The sequence below is a fragment of the Oncorhynchus nerka genome, linkage group LG9b, assembly GCF_034236695.1.
Source record: "Oncorhynchus nerka isolate Pitt River linkage group LG9b, Oner_Uvic_2.0, whole genome shotgun sequence".
Lineage (NCBI taxonomy): Eukaryota > Metazoa > Chordata > Actinopteri > Salmoniformes > Salmonidae > Oncorhynchus > Oncorhynchus nerka.
This window is the reverse complement of record NC_088424.1, coordinates 33,210,329-33,232,185: the sequence shown is the minus strand read 5'-3', so window position 1 is coordinate 33,232,185 and position 21,857 is coordinate 33,210,329. Positions and strand designations below refer to the sequence as shown.

Below are 21,857 nucleotides of genomic sequence, written 5' to 3'. Positions count from 1 at the left end.
AACAGACAGTGTTCCTAGCAAAGGTGTCTATAAATTCTGACTTACAATGCTATGTATTGGCCATTGAGAGGCTTTGACGCCAGTGGTCGGCCATATTGGCAACCCCCAGTAGGCGCAGTCCTACGTAGGAATGAATGGAATTGTACTGTATTTAAATGAAATGTTTCAAGGACAAAATTACATATTTAAGTATGTTTTTTGTTATAGTGTGACACTAACATCATGCATTAAGGTGTATGTAATACAACAAATGTGGCAAAAATGAATGTAGGCATTAATTTCTATAACTATTTTTCTTTCCAACGGCGAGGGAGTGCCAAGATGGAAGGTGTCTATAAATTCTGACTTACAATGCTATGTATTGGCCATTGAGAAGCGAGGAGTGCCAAGATGGAGGCAAAGAGGCTTCAACACAGCACCCCCTACAAATCATCTAGTGTGTATATAAATAATTTGTTTTTTTTAGCCTTCAGTTTTCCTAAGGGGCGGAGTTCAGGGCTTGTCAGAGATCCGATTTCGGAAGTGATGCTGCCATTATGTTTTTCAGATGAAGTTTATGGGTTTAGGTACTGTCGTACATTAGGCGTCCAGCCAATATAAGCCGCCGACTAGGTTTAGTTGCGCATTCATTTGTGAGGCAAGAGTTTAATGAATGTTGACACATCTCCGTTTATTGAGCAAAGAAACCGGCTTGGTATTTTTATAGGGGCGTTTTCACTTTCTGAAGGTAAGAGACAAGCTCCCATGTAGTCGGAGGTTATCCTCGGGCATTAACGTTAGCTAGCTGGCTAAATAAATGCATGGTTGACATCTCTATTAAACATGTTCTAAAAGTAGATCGCCTAACGAACTGAATTTCCATGCAAGAGCTGTGGTTCCTCGCTTGCCATCACAGCATAAAAACATCGTGTGTTGTGTGTGGCTAGGAGTGCTAGTTAGGTGAGTGAATTTGATAGTTAACTACATTGACTGTCAAGATAAAATTGACGTCAATGTTTTATATTTCACGGCTGCCTGTATCACGTGAAGCTTGTTTAGTTGTACATCATGGTCGTTTCGTATTTTACTTTTCACTGTAAATAATGACTGAACGGCTGCTCTATTAAACGAATTAGAGACCTTCTCGGGTGTATCATTAACCCCACTTGCACCTCGGAAGTAATATTGTTGTTCTTCATGACTGTACAGGAAATGCGAGTGTTTTTACAGGCGCTCATGAACGTGTTATTAGTCCTGCTTGGACCGATACTCAATGCATTTTCCCGTTCAGATTACTATGTATTCTTGTATGTGTGTCACTTGCCTTACGTGTCGGTGAACCAGGCAGGTAATAAGGACCTTTGTTGATGTTGTTGGAGCTCATCCTGAACTCTCTCTCACTCACTCAAACAGCAGAGCCATGTCTCCTTCGGTGCGTCTGCAGGAGATGATCAGGGTGATCAGAGGAGCCCGTACACAGGGTGAGGAGCGTGGTGTGATCCAAAGAGAGTGTGCTGCCATCCGGGCACAGTTCAGACAGGCTGACAATGGGACCCGCTCTCACAACTTGGCAAAGCTGCTGTATGTGCACATGCTGGGCTACCCCGCCCACTTTGGTCAGGTAGTGAACAGTGCTCTTAAGATTATAATTATTTATTTAGTTTCTACAGCGCTTTTCATTACATCTCAGTGTTGATCATATAAATAAACAAGCAACATATAAAATATATACAGAATGTAGCTACACTGAACAAAAATATAAATGCAACAATTTCAAAGATTTTACTGAGTTACAGATAATTTAAGGAAATCAGTCAATTTAAATAATTGAATTTGGCCCAAATCTATGAATTTCACATGACTGGGAATACAGCTATGCAACTGTTGGTCACAGATACCTTTTTTTTTTTTTTTAAAGGTAAGGGCGTGGATTAGACAATCAATCAGTATCCGATGTGATCACCTTTTGCCTCATGAAGCACAGCACATCTCCTTCACATAGAGTTGATCAGGCTGTTGATTGTGGCCTGTGGAATGTTGTACGACTCCTCTTCAATGGCTGTGCGAAGTTGATGGATATTGGCGGAAACTGGAACACGCTGTCGTACAAGTCGATACAGAGCATTCCAAACGTACTCAATTGGTGGCATGTCTGGTGAGTAATGCAGGCCATGGAAGAACTGGGACATTTTCAGCTTCCAGGAATTGTGTACAGATCCTTGCGACATGGGGGATGTGCATTATAATGCTGGAACATGAGTTGATGGCGGCTGATGAATGGCAAGACAATGGGCCTCCGGATGCCATAGATAAAATGTAATTGTGTTCGTTGTCTCTAGCGTATGCCTGCCCATACCATAACCCACCACCTCCGTGGGGCACTCTGTTTACAACGTTGACATCAGCAAACTGCTCACCCACACAACGCCATACACTCTGTCTGCAATCTGCCCGGTACAGTTGAAACCGGGATTGATCCGTGAAGAGCACACTTCTCCAGCGTGCCAGTGGCCATCGAAGGTGAACATTTCACCACTGAAATCGGTTACGATACAGAGCTGCAGACAGATCAAGACCCTGGTGAGGACTACGAGCACGCAGATGAGCTTCCCTGAGACGGTTTCTGACAGTTTGTGCGGAAATTCTTTGGTTATGCAAACCCACAGTCTGTTTCATCAGCAGTCCAGGTGGCTGGTCTCAGACGATCTCGCAGGTGAAGATGCCAGATGTGTAGGTCCTGGGCTGGCGTGGTTACACGTGGTCTGCGGTTGTGAGGCCGGTTGGACGTACTGCCAAATTCTCTGAAAACGATGTTGGAGGCGACTTATGGTAGAGAAATGAACATTAAATTCTCTGGCAACAGCTCTGGTGGACATTCCTCCAGTCAGCATGCCAATTGCAGGCTCCTTCTATACTTAAGTCATCTGTGGCATTATATTGTGTGATAACTGCACATTTTAGAGTGGCCTTTTATTGTCCCCAGCACAAGGTGCACCTAAGTAATGAACATGCTGTTAGTCAGCTTCTTGATATGCCACACCTGTCAGGTGGATGGATTATCTTGGCAAAGGAGAAATGCTCACTAACAAAGATGTAGCCAAATTTATGCACCAAATTTGAGAGAAATAAGCTTTTTGTGCATATGGAAAATGTCTTGGCTCTTTTATTTCAGCTCATGGGACCAACACTTTACATGTTGCATTTATATTCTTGTTCAGTGTACATAAGATGTCAGGGGATGACTGTAGAGTTGGTATATTTGCTCTTTTTGTATCCTAACGACCCCCCCCCCCCCCCCCAATCTGGTGTCAGATGGAGTGTGTGCGTCTGATTGCAAGCCCTCGGTACAATGAGAAACGTGTTGGGTACCTGGGTGCCATGATGCTTCTAGACGAGAAACAGGATGCCAGCCTGCTCATCACTAACTCCATCAAGAAGTAAGGACAATTTTATCTGAAATGCTCTATTAAAGGGGAAATATAAGACAGACGGACAGTTCTACAGTTCCATAATCATGTGTAGGCTGTGTATGATCAATGTAGTCATTAGTCACATAAACATAGTGGTCTAGTAGCCTCTACTTGAGGACAAAGTCATTGAGAAATAAATGGTCATGAAACCCCTTCTCTCTCTCTGTGTGTGTGTGTTTCAGTGACCTGTCCCACAGCAGTCAGTATGTCCAGTCTCTGGCTCTGTGTACTCTGGCCTGTATGGGCTCGGCTGAGATGTGTCGAGACCTGGCCCCAGAGATCGACCGCCTCCTCAGAGCCTCAAACTCCTACATCAAGAAGAAGGTGAGCACCGTCTGTAGCCACACACACACCGCCACTCCTTCCATCATGCTTGAGCTTGGTAATGCAGAAACACAAACCAATCCATCTTGATCACTAATGTCAAACACTGCATTGCAACAGACTGATGTAAACAATCATGGGCACTGATGTTGAAGGTTATTTTAGTTATGAAGCTGATCGTGATGACATTTCAGGCAGCTCTATGTGCAGTACACATGGTGAGAAAAGTACCAGAGCTAGGGGAGCTGTTCACCCCTGCAGCTCGATCCCTGCTCTCTGAAAAGAACCACGGTGAGTCACTTTCATCTAACCATTTAAAAAATATATTTTTATTACCAGCAATCTGTTCAAATAAATAAATCAAACAACTGTTCACTGTCTGCTCCTCTGTACCAGGCTGTCCGTCTCTACCTATTTCACAGTCTTACATTTGAGGACAGTACGTAGTCTTACATTTTGACTGTGAGCTGTTATTATGCATGTTATAGTAAATGGTGTCAGTGTGGCAAATTATCCCCTGTCCTAATGGTTTGGTCCGATTGCAGGGGTGTTACATGGAGCTGTGGTTCTGATCACTGAGCTGTGTGAGCGCAACCCAGACACTCTAGAGCAGTTTCGTAAGGTAAGACACACACACACACACATACACCTCATCCTACTCCATTCCAGTACATCCACTCAACATGAGACATTACATTTCAGTCCCTTGAAATGTATACCTTTGGTTTTACACTGTAAAACATCTAAACATCTAATTACAAAAACAGAACACATTCTCCCACAACCCTAGTGAGCCTGACTCCTGCTCTGTGTGTGTTTGGTCCAGGCGGTGCCGGAGCTGGTCCTGATGATGAAAGGCCTGGTGATGTCGGGCTACTCTCCAGAACACAATGTGGCTGGGATCAGTGACCCATTCCTGCAGGTCAGTGTTTTGAATAGTGAATTGGAATCGGGGTAAAAACAAGCATATTGTGACAGAATCTACATGTTTCTCTCTCTCTCTTCCTCCGACTTCCTCCATCATTAGGTGCGCATTCTTAGGTTGCTGAGGATCCTGGGGCGCAATAATGACACAGCCAGTGATGCCATGAATGACCTGCTGGCCCAGGTACAGTATTTCCATCAGTAAATAGTCATGCAGGGTTGTTGTATGAACTATTTAGATTTTAATCACAGCTTTTGTATTATTGACCTTCAGGTGGCTACGAACACAGACAGCAGTAAGACCGCAGGCAGTGCTGTTTTGTATGAAACTGTTCTTACTGTCATGGACATCAAATCAGAAAGTGGCTTGAGGGTAAGTGGTCACGCATGATAGCATCATCAAGAGATTTCTTGTTTGTATATATTTATATCTATTGGAAGTGCTACAAGTGATGGAGGCTAATGTAGCTTACATTTCTGCATAACAGAAGCCGTATCTAAGATGTTTTGTGTGTGACAGGTCTTGGCTGTGAACATCCTGGGGAGATTTCTTCTGAACAATGATCGGAACATCCGGTTAGTCTTCCCTCTCTCTCTTCCTTTGATCTCATCTGGTCCTTTTTCATGGTTTCTGGCCTGTTGCCTAGAAGATTATTGTAGCCTGAGGCAGACAAACATCTGGTTTCTGATCATGGTTAACACGGTCAGTAATGTCTATTTGTGGGATTATTTAGCTAGAGCCCTTAGAATGACAGACGGGGTTCTCTGTACGTCGTGGGCTCACGTTCATATATGAAGTTTCCTTTTATCTGTCTGTTCTGAGGCATACTTCCTGTTGGGATTGCCTCAGTAGGGTCTGTCTGGTCCAGCAGGCTATTCTTGTCTGGTTTTAGGCTTAAGCTCACATCCCTGTGACAGTGTGACGGCTGCTGGAGAGCTGCTAGACTGGCTTAGATGGGATCATTCTGTCATATCGTTTCACCAGATGCACTACATATACAAAACTATGTGGACACCCATTCAAATTTGGCTATTTCAGCCACACTTGTTGCTGACAGGTGTATAAAATTGAGCACACAGCCATGCAATCTCCATAGCCTAACATTGGTAGTAGAATGCCCTTACTGAAAATCTCAGTGACATTCAACTTGGCACTGTCATAGGATGCCATCTTTCCAACAAGTCAGTTAGGCAAATTTCTGCACTGCTAGAGCTGCCCCGGTCAACTGTAAGTGCTGTTATTGTGAAGTGGAAACATCTCGGAGCAACAATGGTTCAGCCGGGAAGTGGTAGGCAAGCTCATAGAATGGGAACGCAGGTTCTTGAAGTGCTTAGCACGTAAAAATGGTCTATCCTCGGTTGCAACACTCACTACCGTTTAAAAAATATATATATGTTTTTTAACTGCTTCTGGAAGCAATGTCAGCACAACAACTGTTCGTCGGGAGCTTCATGAAATGTGTTTCCTTGGCTGAGCCGCCGCGCAATAATGGTCTGGGGCTGTTGTTCATGGTTCGGGCTACGCCCCTTTGTTCCACTGAAGGGAAATCTTAACTCTACAGACTACAATGACATTCTAGATGATTCTGTGCTTCCAACTCTGGCAACAGTTTGGGGAAGGCCCTTTCCTGTTTCAGCATGACAATGCCCCTGTGCACAAAGTGAGGTTAATACAGAAATGGTTTGTTGAGATCGGTGTGGAATAACTTTACTAGCTTAAACAAAGCCCTTAACTTCAAAATCATCGAACACCTTTTGGATGAATTGGAACGCCGACTGAGAGCCATGCCTAATCGCACAACATCTGTGCCCGACCTCACTAATGCTCTTGTGGCTGAATAGAAGCAAATCCCCTCAGCAATGTTTCAACATCTAGTGGAGTCTTCCCAGAAGAGTGGAGGCTGTTATAGCAGCAAAGGGGGACCAACTCCATATTAATGCCCATGATTTTGATTTTGGCGAGCAGGTGTTCACATACTTTTTGTCATGTAGTGTAGATATTTAAAAGAAAATTCAAAGACCTTGAACTTGGAGGAGAGCAGTCATGCTTAACACCAGGGAAGAAAGCACACAGCAATTTTTTACATAAGATATATGAGATGGGAGATCTTGGAAATTATACTTGTAGACAAGAATCACAAGCATGTTGCTTGGTTGAGCAGAGTATATTTTCCGTGAAATGTATCCATGCACCAATTGTGTTGATCAATTCACAGCCCTCACACAAATATAATGCAGAAATATAACTTGTCTGAATGTCTTTATTTTTATTCATGCACAGGTATATTTCCATGACTTCCCTTCAGAAAATTGTTCAGACGGACCACAATGCAGTGCAGCGTCACAGGGGGACCATAGTGGACTGCCTGAAGGACCAGGATGCTTCTGTCAAACGGTAATGTTGTGATTTCTGAACTTATCTTACCAGCTGGCCATGTGCTGCCTATACATGAGATACGATGGAAGGAGGTGTGGTAATGTAGAGAACAGCAAACAGTATATTGTTCTATTATTTATGTTTATCCCTCAGCCGGGCGTTGGAGCTTTCTTTGGCCCTGGTTTCAGCTGTCAACATCCGCTCTCTGATGAAGGAGCTTCTCCTCTTCCTCTCCAGCTGTCCCCCAGAGCTCCGAGCACACACCACCTCGGGCATCTTCAACGCTGCAGAGAGGTACAGGGCTGGACCTCGCCTGGCTATGGGCTTTAATCTCTATGCCACAAAGTCTCTCTTTGTGGTCTGTGTGCTGGGATGTCTCATTTTGTGTCTTTGTCTATATGAATGTTTCCCTGTCTCTTTGAGTGACATGTTACTGTGTTTCTGTCTTGCTCTCAGTGTCTGTATATCTCACAGCTATCTGGCTGTTCTATCATAAAACATGCACAGGCCTAGCCAGGAGCCTGCCCTCCCTGTGTGTCAGTCTCTGTGACTGTCTATATTTGTGTCTGAGCCGCAACACTGACCACTAAGTCTCTGTCTCTGTTAGGTATGCTCCCTCTCAGCGCTGGCACATTGACACCATCCTGCATGTCCTCACCACGGTAAATAATGACACTATATACTGCACCACAATCACCTGGTTTCAGAGCCTTTACAACTTGTTTTTAACTATGAATATCTATTGTAAATACCCCCATGATGTGTCTCACTGGTCTCACTCCACTAGCCTATACCTCAAGCCGTCTGGGTGGAAACTAGGCCACCCCACATTGCCAATGTTTGACTTTAGTCTAGACAGTGGAGTTCTTCACTGATCCAGAAAGGACCCGTTCCGACCCGCACCAAGAGCAGCAGCATAAATTCTAGAATTTCTTTCTCTACTGCAGCAGTCATATTCAGATCTGTATGGATCCTTCAGGACAAGTCAGTTAAAATGACACATACCTGGGACAATTCGATCCGACCCAGACTCGTGACATTATTTAGAGTTCTAGATCAGGACCCGCTGTCTAACTTTCTACTAGGCAGTACTAAATCAAATCACAGTTTATTTGTCACGTGTGCCGAATACAACCGGTGTAGACCTTACAGTGAAATGCTAAAATGCTTTTACAGTGAAACAGTAAAAATACATTTGAAAATAACAGTAGCAAGGCTATACAGTGCAGCAAAAAAGTATTTAGTCAGCCACCAATTGCAAGTTCTTCCACTTAAAAAGATGAGGCCTGTAATTTTCATCACAGGTACACTTCAACTATGACAGACAAAATGAGAAAAAAAATCCAGAAAATCACATTGTAGGATTTTTTATTTATTTATTTGCAAATTATGGTGGAAAATAAGTATTTGGTCACCTACAAACAAGCAAGATTTCTGGCTCTCACAGACCTGTAACTTCTTCTTTAAGAGGCTCCCCTGTCCTCCAGTTACCTGTATTAATGGCACCTGTTTGAACTTGTTATCAGTATAAAATACACCTGTCCACAACCTCAAACAGTCACACTCCAAACTCTACTATAGTCACACTCCAAACTCCACTATGGCCAAGACCAAAGAGCTGTCAAAGGACACCAGAAACAAAATTGTAGACCTGCACCAGGCTGGGAAGACTGAATCTGCAATAGGTAAGCAGCTTGGTTTGAAGAAATCAACTGTGGGAGCAATTATTAGGAAATGGAAGACATACAAGACCACTGATAATCTCCCTCGATCTGGGGCTCCACGCAAGATCTCACCCCGTGGGGTCAAAATAATCACAAGAACGGTGAGCAAAAATCCCAGAACCACACCTAGTGAATGACCTGCAGAGAGCTGGGACCAAAGTAACAAAGCCTACCATCAGTAACACACTACACCGCAAGGGACTCAAATCCTGCAGTGCCAGACGTGTCCCCCTGCTTAAGCCAGTACATCTCCAGGCCCGTCTGAAGTTTGCTAGAGAGCATTTGGATGATCCAGAAGACGATTGGGAGAATGTCATATGGTCAGATGAAACCAAAATAGGACTTTTTGGTAAAAACTCAACTCGTCGTGTTTGGCGGACAAAGAATGAGTTGCATCCAAAGAACACCATACCTACTGTGAAGCATGGGGGTGGAAACATCATGCTTTGGGGCTGTTTTTCTGCAAAGGGACCAGGACGACTGATCAATGTAAAGGAAAGAATGAATGGGGCCATGTATCGTGGGATTTTGAGTGAAAACCTCCTTCCATCAGCAAGGGCATTGATGATGAAACGTGGCTGGGTCTTTCAGCATGACAATGATCCAAAACACAGCGCCCGGGCAACGAAGGAGTGGCTTCGTAAGAAGCATTTCAAGGTCCTGGAGTGGCCTAGCCAGTCTCCAGATCTCAACCCCATAGAAAATCTTTGGAGGGAGTTGAAAGTCCGTGTTGCCCAGCAACAGCCCCAAAACATCACTGCTCTAGAGGAGATCTGCATGGAGGAATGGGCCAAAATACCAGCAATAGTGTGTGAAAACCTTGTGAAGACTTACAGAAAACATTTGACCTCTGTCATTGCCAACAAAGGGTATATAACAAAGTATTGAGATACATTTTTGTTATTGACCAAATTCTTATTTTCCACCATAATTTGCAAATAAATTCATTAAAAATCCTACAATGTGATTTTCTGGGGAAAAAAATTCCTTCTCATTTTGTCTGTCATAGTTGAAGTGTACCTATGATGAAAATTACAGGCCACTCTCATCTTTTTAAGTGGGAGAACTTGCACAATTGGTGGCTGACTAAATACTTTTTTGCCCCACTGTATACAGACACCGGTTATTCAAGCTTATTGAGCTAGTATGTAGATATGGTTAAAGTGACTATGCATGTATGATGAACAGAGAGTAGCAGAAGTGTAAAAAGAGGGGTTTGCGGGTGGTGGGACACAATGCAGATAGCCCGGTTAGCCAATGTGCAGGAGCACTGGTTGGTCGGGCCAATTGAGGTAGTATGCACATGAATGTATAGTTAAACAGAGTAGCAGCAGTGTAAAAAGAGGGGTTGGGGGGGGGGGGGCACACAATGCAAATAGTCCGGGTAACCATTTGGTGTCGTATTGCGTGGGGGTAAAAACTGTGAGAAGCCTTTTCGTCCTATACTTGGCACTCCGGTGTCGCTTGCCATGCGGTAGTGGAGAGAACAGTCTATGGCTGGGGTCTTTGAACATTTTTAGGGCCTTCCTCTGACACCGCCTGGTGTAGAGGTCCTGGACTGCAGGCAGCTTTGCCCCAGTGATGTATTGGGCCATACGCACTACCCTCTGAAGTGCCTTGTGGTCGGAGGCCGAGCAATTGCTGTCATTACCAGGCAGGGATACAAAACTGTTAGGTTGCAGCTGTAGAACCTTCTGAGGATCTCAGGACCCATGTCAAATCTTTTTAATTTCCTGAGGGGGAATAGGCTTTGTCATGCCCTCTTCATGACTGTCTTGGTGTGTTTGGACCATTCTAGTTGGTTGTTGATGTGGACACCAAGGAACTTGAAGCTCAGTCAAACTAAGAACTCTCTTTCAGGCAGGGGGTGATGTGCGGGATGAGACGGTGCCCAACCTGATCCAGCTCATCACCACCGCAACAGAACTTCACTGCTACACGGTCCACAAGCTGTACAGAGCCCTGATTACAGACATCTCAGTGGTATGGCTTTAGTATGAATGTGTTTGTGTGCCATGCTCTGTAGGAATGTGTGTGTGTGTGTGTGTGTGTGTGTGTGTGTGTGTGTGTGTGTTATCAGTCAGGAAAACCTCAAGGCTCTGGTTATACTCGGATTATCAGCTGTGGCACTGTGCAACGTTTGTGTGTACGCAGCAATCCCTGGTACAGGTTGCGTGCTGGTGTATTGGGGAGTATGGAGACCTGCTTCTGAGAGGAGAGTGTGAGGAGACAGAACCTGTTCAGGTACATGCTTTGGTTGTTGTAACACAGTCATGGTTAACACCAATTGACAATACAGTAGTAATTGTCATTAAACCGAGGCAGTAGTTCTTGTTTTCTGTCCTGCCCTTAGGTGACAGAGGATGATGTCCTGGACGCCTTGGAAACGGTTCTACAGTCACATATGTCATCGCCAGCAACCAGGGGCTTCGCTCTCACAGCAACCATGAAACTCAGCACACGTATAACACATAACGTGGAGTAAGCATCAGTATCTCACACTGCTTGAACTACTATACAGCAATAACTGAAAACTGCTATGTCAGTTTTTGCCCACTGTGTGGGGTCTTGGGACTTGACTCTCTACATTGCTGATACAGCGAATACTAAAATAGCTCTTGCTTCCGCCTGTTTTTCTCTCCCCTGTCCGTCTCTGGCAGTCGCATTAGGAGCATCGTCAGCATCTACGGCAGCTGTATCGACGTGGAACTCCAGCAGAGAGCAGTGGAATATAACGCTCTCTTCAAGAAATACGACCACATGAGGTACAACCTATAATGTACATAATACTATTTGCAATGTTAGCCAATCATACATGCATATAGTGGTGTCAGAGGAAGGCCCTAAAAAATGGTCAGACTCTAGTCAAAGACTGTTCTCTCTGCTACCGCACGGTAAGCGGTACCGGAGTGCCAAGTCTAGGTCCAAGAGGCTTTTAAACAGCTTCTACTCCCAAGCCATAAGACTCCTGAACACCTAATCAAATGTCTACTTGCATTGACCCCCCCCCCCCTTCGCTTACACCGCTGCTACTGTCCATTGTTATCATCTATGCATAGTCACTTTAAACTCTATCTACATGTACATATTACCTCAACTAACTGTACCGGTACCCCCCCCCTGTATATAGTCTCGCTATTGTTATTTTACTGCTTCTCTTGAATTTTTTTTTTTTAACTGCATTGTTTGTTAGGGCTCATAAGTAAGCATTTCACTGTAAGAGCTACACCTGTTGTATTTGGCGCATGTGACTAATAGAATTTGTTTTTGATTTCGACTATTATATTTTATGTATGGGTACATTGCCAGTGAGTGGGGCATTGCATCATGGAAGCCACTATATCCCACCCCAGTACACTGCTAAGAGAGCTCTCTGTGCTCGCAGGGCTGCGGTGCTGGAGAGAATGCCGGTGATTGACAAAAGCTCCCCGAGACATACCAATGGAGAATCAGCAGGGGGGACTATCAAAGAGTTGGAGCCAACCAAACTGACACAGGAAATAGTATTTCCCCAGGAACCTTCTAATCAGGTAAGTGATGAAAATGACTGCAATAAACTTAGGTATTTCAGCTACCTGGATATATATATATAACTGACCTACTATTGTATACTGTGTGTGTACTTTCTCAAGCTAAACTTCTTGAATATTACATGACGTGTAATCTTTACCCTCGCTTTACCTTGTCAAGGTGTGTGATCTGTTGGACCTGCTGGGTGGTTCTGGGGAGCCTTTCCAGCCCAGCCCATCCCTGTCCAGCACAGCACCCGGCCCAGCTAGCAGCACGGCTGGGGGAGACTTACTGGACCTGCTGGGAGGCCTGGATGTAACACCTGGTGAGACACACAACAGCTGAGAGAGGGAAAGAGATGGATGGAGGGCGAGATGGAGTCAAATATCAACTGTTTTGGAATGAACACATCTGTAGCTTTATACAAAATATACAGTACATCTTCATAATGTATTTAATGATCATCTGTTTTTGGTGTTGGATTCCATGATTTCCAGTGACAGATTTTTTTTGTCTTTTTTGCCATAGCACCACCTAGTGTTACAGTGTATGAGAAAAACGGTGTGACGCTGAAACTACAGACTGACACACAGACAGACACAGGGATGACCGTTACCCTCACTGCCACCAACTCCACTGACGGGGACATCACTGGCCTCACACTGCAAGCAGCAGTACCCAAGGTCTGCTTCCCCATCTCTTTGTGTCGGAGTACCTTTTGTATTTGGTATTCCAAGCTTTTACGTCATGAGTAGGGTCCTCTAGACCATGTAACTGACCAGGAAGAACTCTGGGCCCTACTTATAGGCTGTTTGTGACCTTTGTAAAACTCTGGGTCCTAGATATAGGCTGTTCATGACCTTTATCTCGCACTCCCATCCACCTCAGAGCGTCCAGTTACAGATGAAGGCTCCGAGTGGTGACGTCATCCCTGCGCATGGCTTAGGTCAGGTGACCCAGACTGTGCTCCTCAACAACCCAAACAAGGTGGGTCTTCATTCAGTCAGTTCATGGTCACCACATGCATGCGCACACCCACAATGGACTAAAAATGAACTTCTCCCCCCCAGGTGAGTCTGAAGATTAGGGTGCGTGTGTGCTACACCAGCCAGAGCTCTGTCTGCCAGGACACGGTGCAGATCGACTCCTTCCCAAGCACTGCCTGGTAATGACCGCTGCAATCAACCTGTCCATCAACACTGACACAGACATCAGACAATGTACGTGGAAGGATCGACAGCTGACCAGGCCCAGGAGTGGGGACCCATTCTACCTAACAGCTGCCTGTAAATCATTTTGAGGGGATCCTCTCTGTCAATCAACTATTCCACACTACAACCTGATGCTGTCAGTCCAAGCTGATGTTTTTTCAAATTACTCTTAATTCTGTTATTTTTCTAAATGGCTGACCCTCGTGAACTGTGGAAATTGTTCCCCTACAGTTTGACAAGGATTCATGTAGATGAACTCTCAAGAGACTGTCACCCTAAAAGCCATTGTCACCATTCTACCTTTTCAGCTCCTGTTCGGACTACTGGTATTACATTACCCATAGGTTAACTAGCGGTATTAATGACACCACTGAACATGGTACTAGCTTCGCTGTATATTTCCAGAGTTGCAGGTCATCTGTGTCACATCAATCAACAACAGTAATATGCAGCTGTCTGCCTGAGCCAATGGTACTCGTCCAATCAGAAGATCAATAAATCCTGAGAACTGCAATCATGACTGTCCACATGAAAGGGGTCTGTCAGGATACATTTTAAGAGTAGTTGGTAGTCTTGGCTCGTGCAACCTTGTAAACTAGTTAAAAGCTTGACAACGTGTCTTTCACTCCAGGACTACTGACCTACTTACTGGTGTAGGTCACTGTTACAATTCTCTGTAGTCTGAGCCACATGATCAGCATCCCTTAACACTACGCCTTATCTATACTTACATGCCTTCCTCTGGTGTGCTCTTGTCCCTACCTCTCTTTACCATCTGATCGGCTGCTTCTCTCTTCCCTTGTGCCTGTCACTCAGAACCCCCTTTTGGAGCTGAGGTATTATGGTGTATGTGTATATTGACTTAATGAGGTGAGAGTTGCTGTTTTATCTGTGAATGATTTAACTCCCCCATATCGCTGTATCTTTGAAGCATCAGTGCCAGTCCTAACCTGTGTTTCCCCTGCCATAGCTTTAGCTTCCGAAGTTATTTTCTATGCCCGGGGAAAGACTGGCCCTGACCCCTGCCCTGCATACACTACCCAACCACTTTCAGCAAAAAAATAAGAAATGTTCTTGTTCTTAAAACACTAGATAGTCTTGGGTTGTATGAGATTGCAAATCTTGTTGCAATACCAAATAATTGATGCATATTGGAGAAGTGCCTCCACAAGGTTACAAAAGTAGTAATAGAAAATAAATGTTCTGCCCTTGCAATTGTTTAAGTAAATTGGGTTGAGAATATTAGTAATTGTATGCTTCCAATGGGATTCAGTGCAAATAAGCAAAACATCCACCCTTTAGACCACTACACTCAAAGGAACCAGCTGGAGAAATGGAGACGGAAAGAGAATTTGGTTTGTGTGCATTGCCTTTGACTCCCATGTTGTCATTTCTAATTAAAGGTTATCAAACCTTAATGAGTTTAGAATTCCTATAACTGCCTATATATGGAAAGTAGTTTAACAATGCACTGCTAAGTCACACACTCATACAATAGCAGCCATGTACTTCAAAACAAACTTCAACTTTAATCACAAGCAAAATACTTGAACTTAAAGCAAGAGGTGGTTACAAAAACAATCTACACAGAAGATTTATAGCAGAAGGTCCTTTGTTTGCTGAGGTGCAGGAGTCCTAATAACATTAGTGCCACACCATTGTGGCAATTTGCTGCTCTGTGTTGCAACATGGTGTGAGTGACAATGACAGAAACTTGTGGGTTGGCACAAGGCCGGCCCCAATGCCCACTAGACGATGAGTTGTATTCTGTTACAGTGGCAGACTAGCCCTCCTCTTAGCGCCAGGACCAGATGCAGAACTGAGCCTCCCTGGATCTTGTAGTCTGCAGCAGTCTTCTCATCGTTCCTGAGGGATGGGAGCAGATAAAACATCCAAGATGTAATGCCACCACTTGATTAAATGGAGCTGATGTTTCATGACAAGATTGTGATGGAAGGGTTGATCACTAACATCTGTTTTCCACTGTATATTAGTCTTTGTTGTTGAGGTGGAATCCCCTCCTTCTCCTCCACTCTTTCTTTAATTCTCTCCACCTTCATGTGTACAAGAAAGCATATGAGCTAAATGTCTTTACTAGGACGTCACTCCCCAGCAATATATGCTGACATGAGTCATATTACACATAGAAAGCAAATCCATGAGATGAATATCATCAACCTCCGGAGTAATGTAGATGTTTCATACCTTGTCTGTGGGCTCAATGTCGATCTCTATTTCTTTGCCAGTGAGAGTCTGTAACAGTAAAATAATTGATCATTTCAGAGCATAAAATACAATATTGCACTAAACAGCAACATCGTATAAGGATTGGCCTAAATTAGTGGGTAATGGCTATGGTTCAACAGCACCTGTTTATTGTAAGAAGTGAGGCCTTGTATCCTGTCTGGATTAAGATGAAGACTGGGTGAGCAAAGCAGCTCAAACATAGGACAATGGCCATACAACTTAATGTAGTATGGTAGTAAGCTACCTAAAGTAAATTAGGTACACTGAACAAAAATATAAATGCAACATGTAAAGTGTTGGTCTCATGTTTCATGAGCTGATTTAAAAGATGGCAGACATTTTTCCTTTGCCAAAACAATCCATCCACTTGGGGACAATAAAAGGCTGCTCTAAAATGTTTTGTCACAACACAATGCCACAGATGTGTCAAGTTTTGAGGGAGTGTGCAATTGTCATGCTGACTGCAGGAAAGTCCACCAAAGCTGTTGCCAGAGAATTTAATATTAATTTCTCTACCATAAGCTGCCTCCGGCGTCATTTTAGAGAATTTGGCAGTATGTCCAACCGGCCTCAACTGCAGACCACGTGTAATCACTCCAGCCCAGGACATCCACATCTGGCTTCTTCACCTGAGGGATCCTCTGAAACCATCCACCCTGACAGCTGATGAAACTGAGGAATATTTCTGTCTGTAATAAAGCCCTTTTTGGGGGGAAAACTCATTCTGATTGGCTTGGCCTGGCTCCCCTGTGGCTGCGCACTTGCCCTCCCAGTCCCATCCATTGCTGCGCCCCTGCCCAGTCCTGTGAAATCCATAGATTGGGGCCTAATGAATTTTAATTCAATTGACTGATTTCCTTATATGAAATATAACTCTGAAAAAACTTTAATTGTTACTTGTGGAGATTATATTTTGGTTCAATATAGTTAATGTTAGCTAACTCTACATTTTATACGGGGATAACTGTTTCAATGTCAATGGCCTGCTGCAATGTCCACTATATAGCGCTTTTCAGATCTATTCATATATTTAGCTACGGCAGATAGCTAGATCGGTGATGAGATGATCATTCAGTATGTAAACTAGCGGTCTTGGCCACCAATTAAATGGCTGGTCTTACCTTAACCTTGATCAGCATTTTGATTGTCGCATAAAATACGCTTTAAATCGATGTAAAAAATACCTAATCCACACCTAGTTGTATTTAATTTCTAAATTCTGTTAATGCTGTGATGTCATCAACGGGAGCCATGCTCTTACTCCTCAGTTTGCTCAGAGCGTGATGAGGAGAGGCAAATATACTTGTATGGAGTCCAGACTGCAGCAGTAACTTTTGCCTTGTATTTGTATCCATTCCATGCAGTCATTAAAAGAGAGACAACTGGCTGAATTGTGTCCAAAGCCTTATCTTCCACCTACACCTTACCAGAACCCAACGCAGAAAGGTACCGGTGCAGAACCGGTTACATTGGTGCCGTGGCCCGGATCAACGTGGATCATTGTGAATCGCCGTTGATCAACACCAGCTTGGTCACCAGGTGGCCAGTCCTGACTTTGGAAATCTTATTACACAACTAGCCCATCAGATAGGACAGTCTATATCATCTCAAATTAGGAAGGAAGGTGAGAAGAAGGAGGACATGCTCAGAGCTCCAGTGCAGGCCAGACATTCACTGACACACCCTCCCTTAATCTATCCGGTATGAACTTGGTGATGCAGTCTGTCGTGAGAGAGCCTCCATGTTTCAGAGGGGATGGGTCTGACAAGTACTCAGTACATGAATGGGAGGAACTCATTGACGTTTCCCAAGATGGAGCATGATGTGAAGGAGTATGTCTGTCGGAGATGCATCCTGGCTAAGTTTCCTGAGCTGTCTGCTCGACCTCCCCTGGAAAGCATCAGAACCTCTGCTCCTATGGAGTTGGTATGTCTCGACTTTTGGCGTGCTGAGGACAACAAGCTACGCTCAGTGGATGTATTGGTTCTGACAGATCACTTCATCAAGTTAGCTCACGCCTTTCCATGCTCAAATCAAACGGCAAAGCAAGTTGCCAGAAAGATATGGGACCAGGTATTTTGTGTTTATAGATTTGCTGAGCATATCCACACGGATCAAGGTGCCAATTTTGAGAGTGAGCTAATCACAGAACTTCTCAAGCTCTCTGCTGTCGCCAAGTCACACACAACTGCGTATCATCCCATGGGGAATGGGGGAACGGAAAGGTTCAATCGAACTCTGGGAAATATGCTTCGCTCACTCCCTCTAAAAGCTAAATAGAAATGGCCGCAGCATTCCAAGTCATGTTAGGTCGCGTTCCGAGACTCCCTGTTGATATAATGTTCAAGCAAGTTTTGAGGGATCCTGTGCTTGTTGACTATAGTAGCTATGTCAAAACACTGAAGTCCCATCTCCATGAAGCAGTGAGCATCACTCAACGGCATACAGTTAAAGAACAACAGAAACAGGCCAAACATTATGACAGAAAAGTCAGAAGCACTCACCTGAACAAAGGAGACATAGTGCTTCTCGCTAAAAAAGGAGAAAGGGGGAAAAGAGAACTTGCCGACAAGTGGGAAGCTAAGGTGTACACGGTCATTGACAGAAACTTACACACACACATATATAAGGTGGTGGATGATAAAGGAAACACGAAGGTGGTACATCGGAACCTTCTTCTAGACATCAGCTTTCTGCCGGTAGAAACACCTAAGGATGATTCACGTTTATTTTTTTATTTCACCTTTATTTAACCAGGTAGGCTAGTTGAGAACAAGTTCTCATTTGCAACTGCGACCTGGCCAAGATAAAGCATAGCAGTGTGATCAGACAACACAGTTACACATGGAGTAAACAATTAACAAGTCAATAACACAGTAGAAAAAAAGGGGAGTCTATATACATTGTGTGCAAAAGGCATGAGGAGGTAGGCAAATAATTACAATTTTGCAGATTAACACTGGAGTGATAAATGATCAGATGGTCATGTACAGGTAGAGATATTGGTGTGCAAAAGAGCAGAAAAGTAAATAAATAAAAACAGTATGGGGATGAGGTAGGTAAAAATGGGTGGGCTAATTACCCGATAGACTATGTACAGCTGCAGCGATCGGTTAGCTGCTCAGATAGCAGATGTTTGAAGTTGGTGAGGGAGATAAAAGTTTCCAACTTCAGTGATTTTTGCAATTCCTTCCAGTCACAGGCAGCAGAGAACTGGAACGAAAGGCGGCCAAATGAGGTGTTGGCTTTAGGAATGATCAGTGAGATACACCTGCTGGAGCGCGTGCTACGGATGGGTGTTGCCATCGTGACCAGTGAACTGAGATAAGGCGGAGCTTTACCTAGCATGGACTTGTAGATGACCTGGAGCCAGTGGGTCTGGCGACGAATATGTAGCGAGGGCCAGCCGACTAGAGCATACAAGTCGCAGTGGTGGGTGGTATAAGGTGCTTTAGTGACAAAACGGATGGCACTGTGATAAACTGCATCCAGTTTGCTGAGTAGAGTGTTGGAAGCAATTTTGTAGATGACATCGCCGAAGTCGAGGATCGGTAGGATAGTCAGTTTTACTAGGGTAAGTTTGGCGGCGTGAGTGAAGGAGGCTTTGTTGCGGAATAGAAAGCCGACTCTTGATTTGATTTTCGATTGGAGATGTTTGATATGAGTCTGGAAGGAGAATTTACAGTCTAGCCAGACACCTAGGTACTTATAGATGTCCACATATTCAAGGTCGGAACCATCCAGGGTGGTGATGCTGGTCAGGCGTGCGGGTGCAGGCAGCGAACGGTTGAAAAGCATGCATTTGGTTTTACTAGCGTTTAAGAGCAGTTGGAGGCCACAGAAGGAGCGTTGTATGGCATTAAAGCTCGTTTGGAGGTTAGATAGCACAGTGTCCAAGGACGGGCCGGAAGTATATAGAATGGTGTCGTCTGCGTAGAGGTGGATCAGGGAATCGCCCGCAGCAAGAGCAACATCATTGATATATACAGAGAAAAGAGTCGACCCGAGAATTGAACCCTGTGGCACCCCCATAGAGACTGCCAGAGGACCGGACAGCATGCCCTCCGATTTGAGACACTGAACTCTGTCTGCAAAGTAATTGGTGAACCAGGCAAGGCAGTCATCCGAAAAACCGAGGCTACTGAGTCTGCCGATAAGAATATGGTGATTGACAGAGTCGAAAGCCTTGGCAAGGTCGATGAAGACGGCTGCACAGTACTGTCTTTTATCGATGGCGGTTATGATATCGTTTAGTACCTTGAGCGTGGCTGAGGTGCACCCGTGACCGGCTCGGAAACCAGATTGCACAGCGGAGAAGGGACGGTGGGATTCGAGATGGTCAGTGACCTGTTTGTTGACTTGGCTTTCGAAGACCTTAGATAGGCAGGGCAGGATGGATATAGGTCTGTAACAGTTTGGGTCCAGGGTGTCTCCCCCTTTGAAGAGGGGGATGACTGCGGCAGCTTTCCAATCCTTGGGGATCTCAGACGATATGAAAGAGAGGTTGAACAGGCTGGTAATAGGGGTTGCGACAATGGCGGCGGATAGTTTCAGAAATAGAGGGTCCAAGCCCAGCTGATTTGTACGGGTCCAGGTTTTGCAGCTCTTTCAGAACATCTGCTATCTGGATTTGGGTAAAGGAGAACCTGGAGAGGCTTGGGCGAGTAGCTGCGGGGGGACGGAGCTGTTGGCCGAGGTTGGAGTAGCCAGGCGGAAGGCATGGCCAGCCGTTGAGAAATGCTTGTTGAAGTTTTCGATAATCATGGGTTTATCGGTGGTGACCATGTTACCTAGCCTCAGTGCAGTGGGCAGCTGGGAGGAGGGGCTCTTGTTCTCCATGGACTTCACAGTGTCCCAGAACTTTTTGGAGTTGGAGCTACAGGATGCAAACTTCTGCCTGAAGAAGCTGGCCTTAGCTTTCTTGACTGACTGCGTGTATTGGTTCCTGACTTCCCTGAACAGTTGCATATCGCGGGGACTATTCGATGCTATTGCAGTCCGCCACAGGATGTTTTTGTGCTGGTCGAGGGCAGTCAGGTCTGGAGTGAACCAAGGGCTATATCTGTTCTTAGTTCTGCATTTTTTGAACGGAGCATGCTTATCTAAAATGGTGAGGAAGTTACTTTTAAAGAATGACCAGGCATCCTCAACTGACGGGATGAGGTCAATGTCCTTCCAGGATACCCGGGCCAGGTCGATTAGAAAGGCCTGCTCACAGATGTGTTTTAGGGAGCATTTGACAGTGATGAGGGGTGGTCGTTTGACTGCGGCTCCGTAGCGGATACAGGCAATGAGGCAGTGATCGCTGAGATCCTGGTTGAAGACAGCGGAGGTGTATTCGGAGGGCCAGTTGGTCAGGATGACGTCTATGAGGGTGCCCTTGTTTACAGATTTAGGGTTGTACCTGGTGGGTTCCTTGATGATTTGTGTGAGATTGAGGGCATCTAGCTTAGATTGTAGGACTGCCGGGGTGTTAAGCATATCCCAGTTTAAGTCACCTAACAGAACAAACTCTGAAGCTAGATGGGGGGCGATCAATTCACAAATGGTGTCCAGGGCACAGCTGGGAGCTGAGGGGGGTCGGTAGCAGGCGGCAACGGTGAGAGACTTATTTCTGGAGAGAGTAATTTTCAAAATTAGTAGTTCGAACTGTTTGGGTATGGACCTGGAAAGTATGACATTACTTTGCAGGCTATCTCTGCAGTAGACTGCAACTCCTCCCCCTTTGGCAGTTCTATCTTGACGGAAAATGTTATAGTTGGGTATGGAAATCTCAGAGTTTTTGGTGGCCTTCCTGAGCCAGGATTCAGACACGGCAAGGACATCAGGGTTAGCAGAGTGTGCTAAAGCAGTGAATATATTCAGGGCATAATGCGCAGACAGGGGTATGGTGGGGTGCGGGTACAGCGGAGGTAAGCCCAGGCACTGGGTGATGATGAGAGAGGTTGTATCACTGGACATGCTGGTTGTAATGGGTGAGGTCACCGCATGTGTGGGAGGTGGGACAAAGGAGGTATCAGGGGTATGAAGAGTGGAACTAGGGGCTCCATTGTAAACTAAAACAATGATAACTAACCTGAACAACAGTATA

At 44.8% G+C, this 21,857-nt stretch overlaps 2 protein-coding genes across 6 annotated transcripts; one reads left to right on the top strand and one right to left on the bottom strand.

Annotated features, from left to right (window-relative positions):
• Window positions 1–517: 517 nt before the first annotated feature.
• On the top strand, window positions 518–14,937 carry LOC115114682 (AP-1 complex subunit gamma-1-like). Of its 5 annotated transcripts, none has more exons than XM_029643132.2 (22): window positions 518–727; window positions 1,424–1,600; window positions 3,292–3,416; window positions 3,632–3,773; window positions 3,968–4,064; window positions 4,319–4,395; window positions 4,600–4,695; window positions 4,801–4,881; window positions 4,972–5,070; window positions 5,218–5,273; window positions 6,979–7,092; window positions 7,228–7,368; window positions 7,682–7,736; window positions 10,659–10,781; window positions 10,953–11,042; window positions 11,152–11,279; window positions 11,459–11,563; window positions 12,184–12,328; window positions 12,489–12,633; window positions 12,837–12,991; window positions 13,197–13,295; window positions 13,379–14,937. In XM_029643132.2, the coding sequence occupies exons 2-22, from the start codon at window positions 1,427–1,429 to the stop codon at window positions 13,475–13,477; spliced, it is 2,346 nt and encodes a 781-aa protein (XP_029498992.1). In that variant the 5' UTR covers window positions 518–727; window positions 1,424–1,426; the 3' UTR covers window positions 13,478–14,937. The 5 variants fall into 5 exon arrangements, with proteins under 5 accessions (XP_029498992.1, XP_029498991.1, XP_029498988.1 ...); XM_029643131.2 differs by having other exon boundaries at window positions 1,396–1,600; XM_029643128.2 differs by having other exon boundaries at window positions 1,393–1,600.
• Window positions 14,938–15,025: 88 nt separating this feature from the next.
• LOC115114683 (NEDD8) lies at window positions 15,026–16,967 on the bottom strand. Its single transcript, XM_029643134.2, has 4 exons — window positions 16,888–16,967; window positions 15,725–15,772; window positions 15,491–15,573; window positions 15,026–15,385 (listed from the first exon to the last, which is right to left on the bottom strand). The coding sequence occupies exons 1-4, from the start codon at window positions 16,903–16,905 to the stop codon at window positions 15,268–15,270; spliced, it is 267 nt and encodes an 88-aa protein (XP_029498994.1). The 5' UTR covers window positions 16,906–16,967; the 3' UTR covers window positions 15,026–15,267.
• Window positions 16,968–21,857: the final 4,890 nt, after the last annotated feature.

Excerpts from the sequence above, each read along its gene's own strand:
- LOC115114682 (XM_029643131.2), top strand. The coding sequence starts at position 1,400 with ATGTCTCCTTCGGTGCGTCTGCAGGAGATGATCAGGGTGATCAGAGGA. Across the intron at positions 7,737-10,658 it reads TCCTGCATGTCCTCACCACG|GCAGGGGGTGATGTGCGGGA; the intron begins GTAAATAATGAC and ends ACTCTCTTTCAG. Across the intron at positions 13,296-13,378 it reads TCCTCAACAACCCAAACAAG|GTGAGTCTGAAGATTAGGGT; the intron begins GTGGGTCTTCAT and ends TCTCCCCCCCAG.
- LOC115114683 (XM_029643134.2), bottom strand. Across the intron at positions 15,574-15,724 it reads ACATTGAGCCCACAGACAAG|GTGGAGAGAATTAAAGAAAG; the intron begins GTATGAAACATC and ends GTACACATGAAG. Across the intron at positions 15,386-15,490 it reads ATATACAGTGGAAAACAGAT|GAACGATGAGAAGACTGCTG; the intron begins GTTAGTGATCAA and ends CCCATCCCTCAG.